Source organism: Seriola aureovittata, chromosome 12 (assembly GCF_021018895.1).
Source record: "Seriola aureovittata isolate HTS-2021-v1 ecotype China chromosome 12, ASM2101889v1, whole genome shotgun sequence".
NCBI classification, from domain to species: domain Eukaryota; kingdom Metazoa; phylum Chordata; class Actinopteri; order Carangiformes; family Carangidae; genus Seriola; species Seriola aureovittata.
In genome coordinates this window covers 16,319,986-16,336,115 of record NC_079375.1, presented here as the reverse complement: position 1 = coordinate 16,336,115, position 16,130 = coordinate 16,319,986, and the positions used below count along the sequence as shown (strand labels likewise).

The 16,130-nt window shown below is 41.5% G+C and overlaps 1 protein-coding gene across 26 annotated transcripts in view; it reads right to left on the bottom strand.

Moving 5' to 3' along the window:
- mbnl1 (muscleblind-like splicing regulator 1) overlaps window positions 1–16,130 on the bottom strand; it is a 50,310-nt gene that overhangs the window by 14,882 nt on the left and 19,298 nt on the right. For 24 of the 26 annotated variants that reach the window (XR_008829160.1, XR_008829161.1, XM_056390581.1 and 21 more), the window contains one exon: window positions 12,438–13,483. Coding sequence is in view for 24 of the 26 variants with exons in the window: in XM_056390581.1 (XP_056246556.1) it covers window positions 12,438–12,611 (174 nt within the window). In the remaining 2 variants the exon portion in view is untranslated. Of the gene's footprint in view, window positions 1–12,437; window positions 13,484–13,633; window positions 13,740–13,898; window positions 14,012–16,130 lie in introns of those variants that run through there. The other 2 variants (XM_056390586.1, XM_056390585.1) reach the window with 2 other exon arrangements.

The window sequence follows — 16,130 nt, the reverse complement described above, 5'->3', positions numbered from 1 at the left end:
ATTTGTTTCAGGAATGTTTTTACTACTCTTGACTCCTGATATGGCAGATATCAGTTTTTCATATGTGTTTTTCCTTACAGCAAGAGTATTATTTTATCAAGGGTGACAATTCCAAAATGACAAAAGTGAAAATTATTATAATATTAAATTATGATATGTCTAAGAAATTGGTTGTTGTTACATAGAAATGTCTTGTGAAATGTACAAATTGCAAAATGACTAAAGAGGTAATTGATGGTTTAAACTACAGTGCTGAATAAATAAGTAAATTGTTTCAAATCTCATTTTGTAAAATATTTTAATTACTTTAGAAAACAGAATTAATCATTTTCAATGCAAAAGACCATTAATGATTAAACTGAATTATTATCAAGTCCAGTTCCTTTTAAAATACATAATACAATAAGATATTATGTTGTTATATTGTCATGTCAACAGCAAAGTCACTCCTGTTTTTCTCAACATGCTCCTGCTGCTCTACTGAACTTTTCCTGTCTCCTACAAGCTCAGCTCAGGCTGTGTTTTGTATTAATAGTGGGGGGTCTGTGTTTCTCCTGGTGAGATCAGACTTGCCAAACTGGGAACAATAATCCCACTGGCTACTGTGTACTCTGATTGATGATAAGTTGTAATAACATGTCCCACCCTGATCGCGCTTTCTCTCTCCTAACTCTGTCTCTCACCGGTACGCACGCACGCACGCAAGCACGCACGCACGCAAACACACACACACACACACACACCACACCACACCACACACACCCTGCTTTTGTGACTGTGGGATTTAAACAAACAATGAACCAATGTGTAAAGAATGCTGGGTGGGGCTGCATCCCATCCTTTGGAGGAGAAGAGACGAAGCATGCAGCAAGATGTATTAATGTGTGTGTGTGTGTGTGTGTGTGTGTGTGTGTGTGTGTGTGTGTGTGTGTGTGCGTCAAACGAAGAGTGAAACTGTAGAAAAGTGCAGAAAAAAATGGTTTCTACTTAAGGGCAACAGTAAAATGTATCTAGTAAAGCAGCAGGTCCCAACTTTTTTGACTTGTGATTACTTGCTGCTGTTGGTTTATATGGCACCACGGAGGTTAGGGCCAAAATACATCACTGATCTGCTATGAACTGTTGCTGAGACAGGTCTGTTTGCTATCAGAGTCAATGCAAAACAGCAGCATACAGTTTTTATACAAATTTTATACAACAACCTAAAACATGAGCTTGTTTTTTTACTCTACTTACTACTCCAAGTTGTTTTAAAACTGAGGCTAGAACGTTTGTTTCCCTCTGCCTTTACATTAAATTAAAACTGTGAATATTCATTTACATCTTGTACTGCACTCATTTGTATTACACTCACATTTAAAAGCACCTTTCTATTGCCCTGTTTTTTTTTTTTTAAATATCTTGTCTTAATGTCTTTTTATGGATTATGTAAAACACTTGAAATCATCTTTAAACAAAGCTGCATAACGGATGCTTGCAACCGCTTCTTACAGATTGCACATATGACTGAGTTGTGACTTCAACGACTTCTTTTTATTCTAATAATTCATAAAATGCCTGAGGAGGTAAAACTGTGTTATTCACAAGAACAGAGAGAGAGAAAAATAAAAGTACAAAAATCAATTTTGTGTAGAAGAAATTTTTTTTCTCCTTTCCTATCTTGTTAAACATCTCATGAACCCTTAGATCTGTCATGTGTGCCGACCCCATTTGAACTAGTGCAATAAAACTTCCTGTGGGCTTCAGATTGTGTGAAACCCTTACTTTCAGGTGTTTATCTGCTTTGTATCACTGATAGGAAGCATCACCTCTGAATAGGTGCTTCATATAATGTGCATCTTTCAAAATGTGCTAAACTCACAGTTACTATTTAACCAAATCTATTTTTCTTCTTCTCCTTGATACTCCAGTGTTGTGGTGTGATGTTGTGGTGTGAGACTCAGTCGTGTGGGGTTCTGGTGTGAAGCTACACTGCTCTCTGCCCTGCGTTCCAGTGACTTCTGTCTAAACATACACAGAGATGAAAGCCCTTTCTCCTCACACACACTGTGAAAGAAGCTTTGTTCTGCTGGCGAGCAGCGGAGACTCAAAGGACCAGGCCCAGTGGTTGGTCTCTTTGTCTACTGTGCACTCAAATATGGCATGAAATATAAAACATATCAACTGACCATGTGCAGATCATCTTACATGGCATGAAAACTGGAAATTCCTGACAGTCAGTAAAGCAGCATGCAAATTACTGGAAACACACAGTAGCTAACCAGAAACTGAGAATATTAAGATGTGGCGGTATAATCTTGTGTTCAGTGCATTTGCAAAGATTAAGCCACCAAAAAAGATTAATCAGCAACTCACAATCAATAACACCCTTTTACAGTAGAGTACAATTGATCTCCTTTTTGTTTTTAGCAACTCAATTCAGCATTAAATTAGCAGTAAAGTTTTTGTAGAGGGTGAAGAAGAGATCTGAGATCTATGCAGTCCTCTGTGTTGCAGGGTTGTTTCTTTGCTGGGGCTTGCATTTCTATATCAGACCATGCACACATTCAGACCCTTGGGAGTATGTCTATATCTCCCTGCTGGGACTCGAAGTACACAGTGATCCATGCTGTGCAGCTTATTGGTCAGGGAGCTGATGTGACCAGTGGGGCTTATGGAGATATGGAGGAGGGAGGGAGTGTTAATCTATGATAATAGTTACAATATGCCCCCGGTGACGCATTGCACCCTCACCAAACAACGACGGAGAGAAAAGGATTATAGGCTACAGTCGAGCTACAACATGGACCACACAGAGAGTGATAAGGTTAGACAGATAAATACAACATGTCTGTGGATGGAAAGTTTGAGGGGATTTCAAAGTTTAGGGAAATAATTTAAAGAAATAACGAGCAAACTGCAGGTGGCAGTAGTCTCAGCTGATGTTCAAATGTAAACACACATATGTATTAAACACAGTAGCAGCCACATAAACATAACTATTTATATAGGCACAAACAGAAAGATACACACACACAGCAAAGAGTTATTCACACTTGAGAGGGTGTTGGTCTTCAAAAATGCCTCAGGTCAGATGTCACGTACACAGGAGCCCTGGATCCAAACTTAGACCTCTCTGTTTCTTTCCCCCTCCTCTCTCCAGCTATCTCTCACTATCTCCTTTCACGCAAACACACTTTCATGTGACTTTATTTACGCCAATTTTGCTCTGCAGTCTCTGTTCAATGCGCTGCTGCCTCTTCTCCTGTGAGGGCTAACAAGGTTAGTTCCGCACTTTTCATTATCAGTAATAACAGCGCAATCACACCGGTATTGATCTCAGCAGCATCACTTTATGAAAGCCATCCAGCACTTGCAGTGCTAGTACGTGAGACGGCCTGGGAACGTTCATTTAATCATCCGCGAGCTGTGCTTCCCAGTGGGAGAGAGAAAGAAGAGTCATTGCGCAGAAATCACAAGGTCCAGGCAGCAGCGAGGCATCAATAACGACGTTGTTGTTTCTGAAATGACTGAGGTGTGCTCTGTGTCTGTAGGCCTCACAGACTGAGTATCCAAGCCTGCCATTTATTAACATGTGATACTAAAGGTTAGACTTTACTTCTAGTGGCTTGGCTCGCTTTTGAATAGATTTGAATATTTCTTATTAAATAGCATCTGCATCAATAGCCAATGTATTTTGACAATTCCCCAACATATAGATAGATATACATTAATGATGAAATTATTAAACACATCACGATGAGCATTAGACGACCATAACAGCCCTGAATAACAGTAAAAATCAAATGCGCTTTTTCACAGACAGATAAGAAAAAAAATGGGGAGGTGATATAAAGCAGAGGTAACAAAGGCACATAGGAAAAATTCTTTGACTAAGATGAGAAGATGCCTCTCCCATCTTTTTGTCTTTATCCTCCCTCTTATGTAGGCTACATCCTTGTTTCTACCATTTCACAGTGGCAGCTTTGCAATGCATCTTAACACATCAAAAGCTGAAGAAAAAGTTTACAGGCATGTCACTTTTCCTTTTCTCTTTTATATACCTTTCTTTGATCCTGGCTTTCTGTTCTCCCTCTCTAACCCTCACCCCCCCTCCCCCCCCCCTATCTGCACAGGGTTCACTTCCTCCTCAGCTCTGTGACACCTGTATTGTAGGAGCACAAAGAAAAAGTCTCTTCCATCACTGGCCAAGTAACAACCACCAGGAAGATGATTAATTTGGTTTGCAGCCCTAACAGATTTAATCTGGCATGTATTATGCTAATCTGATCTAACAGACTGTAATCCTATCCGCAACTCTAATCTCACTGTCAACTGGCCTAATCCTTTTCTGCGTGTGATTATCTCCTTTGGATTTGGCACTAGCACAAGCGGGATGCTTTCGCCCTCTTTCTCGCTCTCTTACTGCAGTTTAAAGAAGAGATTTTGCCTCATATTCCTTCTTCACACGTTTTAATTGCTTTGAACTGCAGATGTACTGTAAACTGGTTTCGAAGGAAATTTAAATTGTTTAAGAAAGTGTTGATATCCAGAAATAAGGCAGGAAAAACCATCCGGAGGAATGACTAATTTATTCTATTACATGATAAACCGAATTTACTGAATTCCAGACACTGAAAGTTTCTCACTGAGCTAACCACTCTCATTTGCAGTTTTTGATCAATAAATAGTACAACAACCAGCATCTAATCAATGACGTTCTACCAATCAGCCTCGAGTCAACAATTTTTAACGGGTCATACTGTAATTAATCCAGAAACACATATAAAAAGTAAGCCAACATGAGGAAGGAAATGTCATGCACCGATGCTTTTAAAAAAATACAGAATGTTGAGATAAATTATTATGTAATTGGGGAAAGCGATGAAAGTAATAACACTACTAATTCTAAGTTATGTACCTGGTATGAGTAATAGACAATGTAGGGGATGCAGTGCAATATAAGGCAGTGTAAAGAGAGACTGAAGCGGTCTGTGGTTGTCACACAAAACTAATAACACTAATTGGCCCTCAGGTGGTGCCACGATTTCAGGTCAAAAAACAAGGACACATGATGGATCCTGACGAGCCAAAAAGGAGACAACATCATTTGTGAGGATGTTGGTGGTGTGTTTACATGCCGACTTGATTCACTTTTCAGACCCTTAGCTTAATGTCATACAACAAAACCTGATAAAATGGGAATATTTTTGCAAAGTTAAGAGCAATGGGAGGAATCAGACTCAACACTGAATCAGAGAAAGTGATTAAGACTAATGCTGTGAGTTTAACAGGCCCAGGCACTGTGATTCTGAGAAGGAATGCTCTTAAAAAAAAAAAAAAGAAAAAAAGAAGATAGACAGAGACAGCAATTGAACGAGAGAAAAACAGATGAACAGCTACCGCAACTATGTTTTTTCCTTGTTGCCTCACATTCTCGTGCCTTTCACCACTGCTAACCAGCAGGCATATGCCCCTGCGGCCTCTGGCACAAACTCTTTCACAATTTGATAGATAAAGGGCAGGGTAAACTTGACTGATGGACCTAACAGCTGGCAAGAGGGAGGAGCAGTGTGAAAAGGTGTTGAGAGAGCTGAGTTTAAGCGAGTAACTGTGCCCTCAAGCTCACCTCTCACCTGTCTAATGGGAGGATAATGGCTGAGCTGACTGATGACTAGATATGTGACTGTTTGCATGTGAGGGGTAATAAGAGAGATGACAAGAAAGACATAGAAAGAGAAACTTAGAGACAGAGATGAATAGAGATAATTAGGGAAAGTCAGATCAGTTATGAGGCTGAAGGTACATTGAGATTACGAAAAACTATTTCATCCCTTATTGTCTAGTTTCCCTCTTTTAAAGTTAAATGTATGTCTTTATATAGTTTTTATGAGTAATGATGGAGCCATTATCACAACACCCTAAACAGGTGGGATTCACAGTATTATTATTATCATTATTGAAATGTATTATTGAAAATTTGGGGATCTCCAGCTGAATTTTAAATAAAGTTCTGTAGGTTTGAACCATGTTTTTCTGCGTCGGTTGCTCATGTCTGCCAGGTGTAGCCAACCATAACTTCTAGCTGGAAATTCCTTGTCACAAGCATTAAAAAGTTGATTTGTATAAAGCTTTTACAAAAAAATAAAGCATGGTGAGGGCTGATTTCCCTCGACAGTGTCCGGATATAAAAAGCTTTACATTTATAAAGTAAAAATTTCAATATTTGCCAATATTTGCTCTAATTAATATCTTTAATAGTTGCTTGGAGGTTGTGGTATCCAATAAATCCCTGGATGTAAATCTTTTAATGCAAACCAAGTGACATACCAACTGTTAGAAATGTATGCGTGACTGCATACTGATGCATGTTTATGAGTTTTAGATTATGTAATATTGCAGTCGTACATTTCACAATTGTGGCTGTGATCCATCAATATTTGTTGACTGTTGAAGGAAAAAAGCCCTCCAGCTATGTGAGGTTTCATGGTATGTCTGTATGTTAAAGAGAGAGAGAAAGAGAAACAGAGAAGAGAGGCTAGAGAAGTAATCATTGTATCAGTGGTGTTATAAAGGGGCCCAGTGTGATGGAGGGACAGGGACGGCTGACACTGAGAAGAAAGACGGGCTGTTGTCGCTGATCTCCCGTCACATAAGCTCAAAGACAAAATGCACAGCCGCCCTGATCTGACAAGGATGCACACACCACGAAATGAGCAGAGCAAAGAACGACTCTGTGTATGTGTCTGTGAGTTGCGTGTTTGTATACCAGGATTAGTGTGGTCAAAACACAAATCTCCCCCAAGCATGAAAGCGAGAAAGGCGTAAGAATGGACCCATCAACACCAGGAGACAGAGATGTAAAAGACCCTAGTTACTAAAATAAAAGCCCCATAATGTGACTCACACACACTCTTATCTAGTGAAACCTGCTCATTTTAATCAGCTATGGAGAAGACTGAGCACAGACACTATGATATGAACAGCTGTCTTCTAGTAAAAGCTGTATCTTATGGATGACTGAATCCACCCTTTGTTAATTTAGGGAGCGAAATATTCATTGTGGGTGCACCCACAGATATCCTATTAAAAATCCAATTAGGATGGAGGTTCCATGCGTCAGCTGCTGAGGACAGAAGCCCATATGGATCCAAAAAAACAGTGTCTGTCTGGATTATAGCATCACTGCAGTACCATGACTGGAGATTAGCACAGCGCTACTGAAAACAAACCTTTTTGATCACAGGTGTGATGAAACCATCATCCTGAAAACACCTTTGTCTTGGTCGTATTTTGACATTATAATATTCTGCACAGGTGTCCCCTTTCCTTTCCTTCTCATTGTTTTCTATGGGCTACAAAATTTTGGCAAGAAGCCAGTGAAGCAAGCAATGTGAGGATCACACGTCTTCGAGTGGCTTTGGATTCCACACGCCCATCTGTGGCTGTTGTGCAGATAAACACTGCGCTTGGATTGTATCTGAGTGTGGCACAGATCTATTGAAGAAGGAAGTTTGATCTGTTTATGTCAAATACAGTGGACAGTTTAACATGTCAGATCATTCCATCTTTGTTTTATTCACACTCATGCTTAATGTCATGCAGCATCCAGAAAAAAAAATACATGAAAGACTGTACAAAATGCATATTGTAACAGTATAAGCATTTTTAAGCTTTGAACTAGGATTCACATAAAATACTAAGATAAATTAAACACTTCAAACAAGCTAAACATTGCTATTTTGCTCTGGTTTTTAGCAGTTCATCACTGTCCACAGAAAAGACAACTGTTCCCTGCACGTGGCCAAGTGCAGTGTGTCTTTTAATGTAGTGTGTTGCATGTGACAGCAGTGTCAAATACACACTAGCCCTCTGAACTCATAACCATATGCTTACACAGAGAGACAGCACGACATGTTGATTTTACTGCCCAGAGATTGGCTGGACAATTTGTTTGAAATCATAAAAAACACTGTCGACTAGCAACGCCGCTAATATTTACCCCACACGTCTGTCTGGCCAACCACCACTCAGTGTGTATGTGTGTGTGTGTTAGCCTATGTGTGTGTGTATAACCTGACTGTTCCATCTAACCACAGAATATAAACATGCTGTCAAAATATGGTCAGCAAAATGAGAGGAAAGACAGATAGAGACATAGACAGAGAGAGAGAGAGAGAGAGAGAGAGAGTGAGCAAGAGAGAGAGAGAGAGAGAGAGACACAGAGACACAGAGAGAGAGAGACAGAGAGAGATAAATAAGAGGTATTTACCCGCCCTCTGCTCTGCAGGAATGTAATCTTGGCTCAGAACAGTGTAGTAACACAAAGAAACCCGCTGGAACAGCACCACGAACACAGATGTAACACACACACACACACACACACACACACACACACACACACACACACACACACACACACACACACACACACACACACACGGTCACACTCTCTCTTTTTTTCAGAACTCAGACATGATGACAGTGGGTGTGTCAGGCTTGCAGGTGGACAAAGTACAAGGTCTATGTTGTGTGTTACTGTGTGTGTGATCAGACTATTACTTCTCTATGCTAGACAGTTACCACTCCTTGTTTTTACAACATGGACCGGAGTGTTGGGCCGTAAACAAAGACCTGCCGCTGCTGGTTCACACAAGTTCACACAAGGTCACAGCTGATGTCACTCCAGCCCCTATATTCATCACGTATGAGTTCAAGTGTGTGTGTGTGTGTGTGTGTGTGTGTGTGTGTGTTGGTCTACCAGGGTGTAATGTGAACCACCCTGTCCAGGGATGGGTGTGGCCTGAAGTAAATGAGGCAAAAACCAGACTGAGCGGGAAATCAAGCAGAAGGAGCTACCAAGATGGGAGGAGAATGAAAACAACCAACGGAGGAAAGGAAAAGGAGTGAAGAAGAAGTGGACTAGAATAGGCTTGTAGGATGGTACAGCACATGAAATAAGATGGCAGTTTTCCTCTGTGTGGGTGGGGTGGAGCTTACAGTTCATTTACTGTAGAGAGTAAGCTATATTATCTCCAACTCATTCTAGTATAAACTAATGAGGCATGCATTAGCTCACTTGCTTCTGTTGACTATTAAACTCCAATCTAATTAGGAATGCTTTAGTGAAAGACGTAGAGAGCACATGTGATTACAACTACCGAACATTAAAGTAGGTTACTTCCTCAACATATCACGTGCATTTTAAACCCTCCTATTTATATTTTTGTCAGTCACTGTGCAGCTCAGAGGATCACATGCTGCATCACACTTTTCCACCTGTCTCATCAGTTATTATGTTGCCTTTATACTAATGCAGGTCTAAATACTTAGCTGTAAATAAGAGCCGTTTAAAACAGATTTAGTATCAGCGTATCATTGCTAACCTGTCTGCTGAGTAGTTAATCATTAATACACAAAGTTACAAAGCTGACTTTAAATCAGGGAGTCCAGGCAGCCATTATCCTTCTCCAAATATTTACCCCACTTTGACATAGCTGAGCTGTCTGTGCTGCACCAAGCAGATACACAGGCAACACAAAGGGCTGAACTCTGGGGTTAAGGCCAAGTCTAAGGCCAGTGAACACCCACACATGCATGTATATTGTACTTGCGCGAACACAGGCACACACACCGCAACTCTTTTAATTCTGTGACCTAGATGAAAACTCGGTTCTGACTGATTGTCTTGCTTGAGGCTTATATCATCCACATCTGATTAGTGTTATGAACATCTTCCCATGAAAAATTGCAATTTAACTGGTCCTGCTGTTTCTGGTACAAATATATTCCCTTCTCTAATTCCCTCAGCATGCACTCTACAAGCATGGTTTAGTGCAGGACCCATGTTTGTGTGTGCGTGTGCGAGTGTGTGTGCCATGTAAAAAAGACGACAGAAAGAGAGAGAGTGGCTGTTGGGGAAATGACTGGGTTTGGGTGTGACCTGCTCAGCTATGCACTGGCGATCATGTGAGACCTGTTCTAATTATACACTTCTCGAAAAGAAGGTCGATCCTCTCTCATGGACAGAAAGTGTGTGCACATGTGTCCAAGAGGGTGCATTATAGTGTGTTTGTGTGTGTGTGTGTGTGTGTGTGTGGGTGCAAGACTAGTCATGGGGAGTGATGTGGTTTCATGTAACACAACTAAATTGAGAATTTGTCCTATTTCAACAACTCAACCTGTGTGACAGTGAAGTAGGACAAGTGATTTTTGTCAGTGAACGTGTTTGTGGGTTTATGAAATGGTAGAACTGTCACAACGTGGTGAAGGTGTCTGTGCTTATATGTTTTATCTTTAGGTCTTATCTGCTGGTGTATGTATGCAAATACAGCAACAGCCTTCGTTTTAGATTTCCTCCATTCTTCCTTTCTTTCTCTTTCTCTTGCGCTCTCTCCTGCTGTTTTTTCCACTGTGGGTTTTAGAGACCTGCTCTGTTTTTCATTACCAGTGGAAAAAATGGGGCGATTGGTTAAAAAAAGTATCACCCATCTCCATTAATACAAAAGTCCTAGTGGAAAATGAGTCCAAACTACTAAAATAGGCCCCTGGGTTCCTTCAAATAGTTCCATATATCTGCCAGCTACTCCTTTCCAGTGGCTGACCTCGACCTCAGCATGAATGACAATTTAAACATATGTTCACGTATCGAGATCCCTCCACCTGTAGATAAAAGTTCCACTGTTTTGTCGGTGAATGTGGTCACCGTATTGAACTAAGGGGCCTGTGAGGTCCAGATAATCAGGAGGACACTTGTGCGTCGTGCTTTTGTAGCAGTTTCATTGCTGCTGAAGGATTCCAGTTTCTTTCGACTTAGGACTTCCTTTTGTAGTTTTGGCCACAATTTTATTGATTATTATAACATTTTACACAGCCAATTAATTTCTGAGATCTAGGAAAACAGCAACATCAGTGAAATGATGAATCAGGTCATATCACCAGTTGTAAACAAACCAACAGTTTAGCCAGATTATTTACTTCTTTATGAGGATGTAAAACCACAAATGAGTACATCAGAAATGTTTGCTATAATCACTTATTGCATTGTAAAACTATGCTAAGTATGATACATCATACTTAAATATGATATTATTTAAGTATAATATTATTTACATACTTAAAACCAGTCTGATCGTATGACTGCTTGTGCCTCTTGCCCTGTCAAGATTCTTTTTTAGCAAAGTAGCCACATTCCCAGATTTTTCAATTAAATTGTAAAATCTCTGAAATAAGGAAGTATGATGGTGGCAGTTCCCATCGATAGGAATGATGCCCAAAACTATAAAAGTAGGAGTCAAGAATTATTATTTAATTTAGCTTGTCATTTTGACAAACATACACACACACATGCAAGGCGTTAGCAGATCGTGAGGAAACTTGGGAAGAGTAAGGCATGGGCCTGACAATGTTCTTCTGTCCACATCTGGTTATAAACACTGTTCTCTGAGTCGACTCACACACGCTGTCCTCATCATAACCCTGCCCTGCTCACACACTGCCAATGACCACGAGTCACCAATGTCTGCAGGGGCAGAATACAAACAGAAGTAAAAAACCTGTGTGTGTATATGTCTGTGCTGGAAAATTTGGGTTGAGGTCCACCCATCTCTAGAGATCCTGTGCTCTGATAAAAAGACAGATTGTGAAAGAGTGAGAATGAGGGAGTGAAAGAAAAAGAGGTGTTTGCCTTCCTGCTGCCGTCTACAAATGGAAAATTACTGCATACGGTGCCCCAAATCTGCCCCCAACTTTGCTCTAAAACACACATGCGCACATACAAACACACAGAAACCCCCTCTAACTGCCCCTAGGCCTCTACACAGGAAGTGGTTTGACTGGGTGAGAGCTTCATGATGATGCTATCGCCTCGTTCCTTGCTAGCTGTTGAGACGTGTTGTGCTCAGGGCATCCATGAGTTTGTACATGTGACAGCCGATTCATTTGTGTTTTCCTATTCAAAAGCTGGCACATGGCAATGTTTATCACTTCCAGAGGGTCTGTGCTGATGTTGTAAATTCATACAACTGTGTTTATGTACAATGTAATCAGTTGGAAGTGCAACTAACTCCTAAATGACTCCTGTTTGAACTAAATGCAGTAAACACCAGTCAAGATACTTCAGTCTGCCCTAGAAAATTCCACAGTACTGTGTTAGAAACGCCTGACTTCTGTTTCCTGAATCTAAAAAGCTGAACACCCCCTCCTTTCTGTGCCCTTGATCACACGTTCCAGTCACCTGACCAGAAGAAGGTGGGACCAAAGACAGCACATGCCCTGGGCAGATGGTGCACTCTAACATATGATGTTAACTATAAACTACTGATATTTCCAGTTTGTAACTCCATACATTCCCTTAAACTACCTGTCAGACTGAATGTGCTCAGTCTCTTATCTGTGGCCTATGTCTCTGTCTGAACTCTGACCTCCGGACATCCTGTTCACCTCCTCCTGTTTCTTACCTTGAGTGAGTCGAAGCAAGCGATGACCCGTCCGTTGTCCACCTGACAGCTCTTGGCCGGATGAGCGAACTTGCACTCCTGGTCGGAGCGTGAGCACGTACCCCTCTGGAACTCCCTACATACCTCCAGTGTCAGCCACTTTGTGTCACGAATATGTGCTATGTTCATCGCCATGGTAACACGCTGGTAAAAGGTATTCCAAGCTGAGATCTGTTTAAATGTGAATAAAGTACCTCTAGTGTTTTAATCCACAACTTTAAGGTCTCTTTTTGTTTTTTTTGTTGGTGCGGTTAAAGTCTGTGACACTCGTGTGTGAAGCTGAAATGAAATACTCAGAAAGAAAGAGAAGCTCCTATTGATTGAGACGGCTCCTTGTCCAAAGTGAAATGTTACAGCACAACGTTTCGCTGGGGATGCTATTGGATCATTTTCCTGATCCAACAACCACTGACAAAGGGATTATATCCGGGAGATGACTTAGCCTAACAATTAAGTTGCCACTCTTGGCTTGACTTTTCTCTTTCACTGTTTATTGCTTGCTGAACAGTCTCATCTACAGCATTCATAAGCCAAGGTGGCAAACAGATGGACAGGCCAAACTGAGAGCCCTCTGGTTCGGTGCAGTGAAGCAGGCAACAAAGGTGATAGTCTGGGTGTAGCCTGCTACAGGTAGGTTAAGGACACTGAGGACCCAGTGGAGGCTTAGAGGGTCGAAGGCGAAGGTTAAAGGCAAGGTGGGTGAGATGCTGCGTGGGCCTGGTGGTGTATCGGGCTGCTGTGGTAAGGCTGGTCAGCTGGTGGAGAGCAGTTGGCAGCGAGGCCGTCTGGTGAGGAGAGCTGAGGCTGGAGCCCTGCCGCGAGGAGTGGATGGTGATGATGGTGAATGGACGAGTGGGCCGGAGCGTAGGCTGCGAGGAGGGTGTGGTTGCTGTCCTTGTACTCGTGTTACTGTGGCAGCAAGCGAGCGAGGCGGGGGGGAGGGAGGGTGGAGCTTCAGCTGTAGAAGCAGGTCAAAGCTGCAGCAGACATCAGGGAAGGCACTTCCTCTGGGGAGAGAGAGAGAGAGAGAGAGAGAGAGAGAGAGAGAGACACAAAAGAAAGAAAGACAGAAAGAAAGATTAGTCTGACGATACACGTCCAAAGAAAGCTTTCACCTTTATTTTCTCACTCATTTATCTTTCACAGGAGGTTCTGACCTGCAGTGTTTTTTAAAGTCATGCCACTAAGCCTTGCAGCTGTGGGAATGAAGAATATGTAAAAATGTCAGAAATGCAGGGGTGTCAGCTAAAACAAATAATACTTTCACCCGCCCTGCGCTCTAAACACACATAGTGCGCACACACGCTCATCACGCCACGCCACACACAAACACACACACAGATATGCACAAAGCAGCCATTCACAACTTTCCACCTCTTCTGGTCGATGCAGGAAAATCAGATCAAATCCTGTATCACTTACATTTGAGTACAGCAAAGCCGGCCATTGAAAATGTGTTTAGAGGTGAAAGAAAGGAAGAGAGTGAAAGCAAGGGGGAAGTCAAGGCAGGGCATGAGGGAGAAGAGGTTAGTCATTTCCCTTCTTGCGAAGAGGTGTGAGAGTTGGGACCAATGAGAGCTAGTAAGGTTGCAGCAACATTCTGGGCTGAACGCCAGGTGAGAACAGGGGGAGGAGCAAAGAGGAGGCTGACCTGCCTGCTACTGGGGAAAGAGAGAAAGAGAGAGACAGACTGAACTAATAACTCTGCTATGACTTCTTGATTCCTCGTGAACAGATGATAAATTTCTTGAAGACAAACAACCTATGATGAAAGGCCATGTTGCAATGATCTCACACACTTGTGAACCTGTCTGCTGTGATAATATAATGCTTATTATTTCACTTTTATAATGCCCCATTTATTACATGCAGAAGAAATCATGGGTTGTTTTTTTGTTGAGAATTTTGTAATGCTGCCAGTGGTTCTATTTTTGGTGAATCCATTGTACAGGGTTTGCTAGGGGAATTTGAATGATTGGGCTCCCAGGGGCCCATTCTGCTCTTATCGCACAGGCAGGGTAACTCACCACACCCTGTGTAGAGAAATCGCTTTTCCCAGAACAGCATGTGCCCCTTCAGCAATCCTACGAACCACTGCTAACTTTACAGCACTGCAACACTGCAACACGCTACATCAGAGCCCTGCAGCAGCGCAGCCCAGGTCATGATGACCCAGCAACATGGATATATGTTGGAGAGAGAGAGAGAGAGAGTGAAGGAGGAAACTGCTTAGTTTCACCTTGGATGACCCGTACGATAGCAAAAATAGCATCACTGCTACAAATGACCTTTGGATTGCTAGCATAATCGCAACAGAAATGTTACAACTGCCCTACCCTCACCACACACACACACACACACACACACACACACACACACACACACACACACAGGTGCACACACACACAGGTGCACACATTAACACACAAACACTGCAAATTATCTTCCATAACATGCTCTTTAGACATAAAATAAATTCCCTTTTCAATAATATACAAACATGAGAAGATATATCACCTCACTGCTCAATATTTTCAAATGACAGATCGTAACGTTTTATTAAATGCTGCTATTTTTTAAATGAGAAGCAGTAATGTTTCTTTGTCAGATTAATAGCCCTTTAATACCAAAATACATTTTTGACCAAAAGCGACTGGACTGAATGTCTTGTTTTGGAATGAAACGAGTCCAACATACGCCATTTTTATGTTTTCATTACTTAGGGCATGCCTCTGTTCCCATGAACTTACTCTAATTCATCATTTCGTCTTCATTGCTGTGAAAATGTCAAGTCAGCCAAGTCTAATCTTTCTGTGTAACCCTGTATATCCTGGGACCTGTGTTTTTAATATCTCATAATGTTGATGTTACTTGTATTTGTTTCTCTGGCTCAGTCTGACAGAGTTGAAAGCAACGCACTATTACTCCACAAATATACTTTTTCATAAGTTAAATTCAGGTGAGTAACGACCTTTTCTGAATTCATCAGACTGAACTCAAGCCACAGCTGGAAATGAACTAATGAGAAACAGAGACACCTATTATATACTGTATATAGAATTTTTTTTTAAATTGAAGGCGCCAGGGGCTGTCTTCAATCATATGAGAGAATGTGATGACTTGATACATAAGTTTCTATGGTTTCTATTAGAGATAGACGAACAGACATCTGTATGAGAGAGAGACAATGTAGTATGGTGTAAGACAGTGCCAGAGTGATAATGAGGGCTCATCATGATCCATCATGTCTGGACATGGCCATCCTTCCCCTATTGATTTCTTCATCTCAATGGTCTTTCATGTCAGTATGCCACTCCCTCTATCTAATTCCACTTGAACTGTCAGTGCTCTTTGTCTCCGAGGCATCCATTTAAAATAGATGACTGTTTAATATGATCTACTCCTTTCCTCTAACCAGACGTTATTCTGTTTTAACCAGTGGATCCTTGACTTCTTTGGTATTCCTGTTCTTTCCACCTCCCTCAACTCCTTCCATGCTTGTGTCTTTGTGCCTTCAATGTCACTGTCTGTCTTGCGTTCTCTTCCAGCACCCTCATCAGCACTCCCTCAGATTCCAAGGTCTTGCAAGCTGGTGCAAGGTCAACCACACTGGAGGAAGAGGAGATAGCGAGAGAACCAGCAAGAGAGACTGTA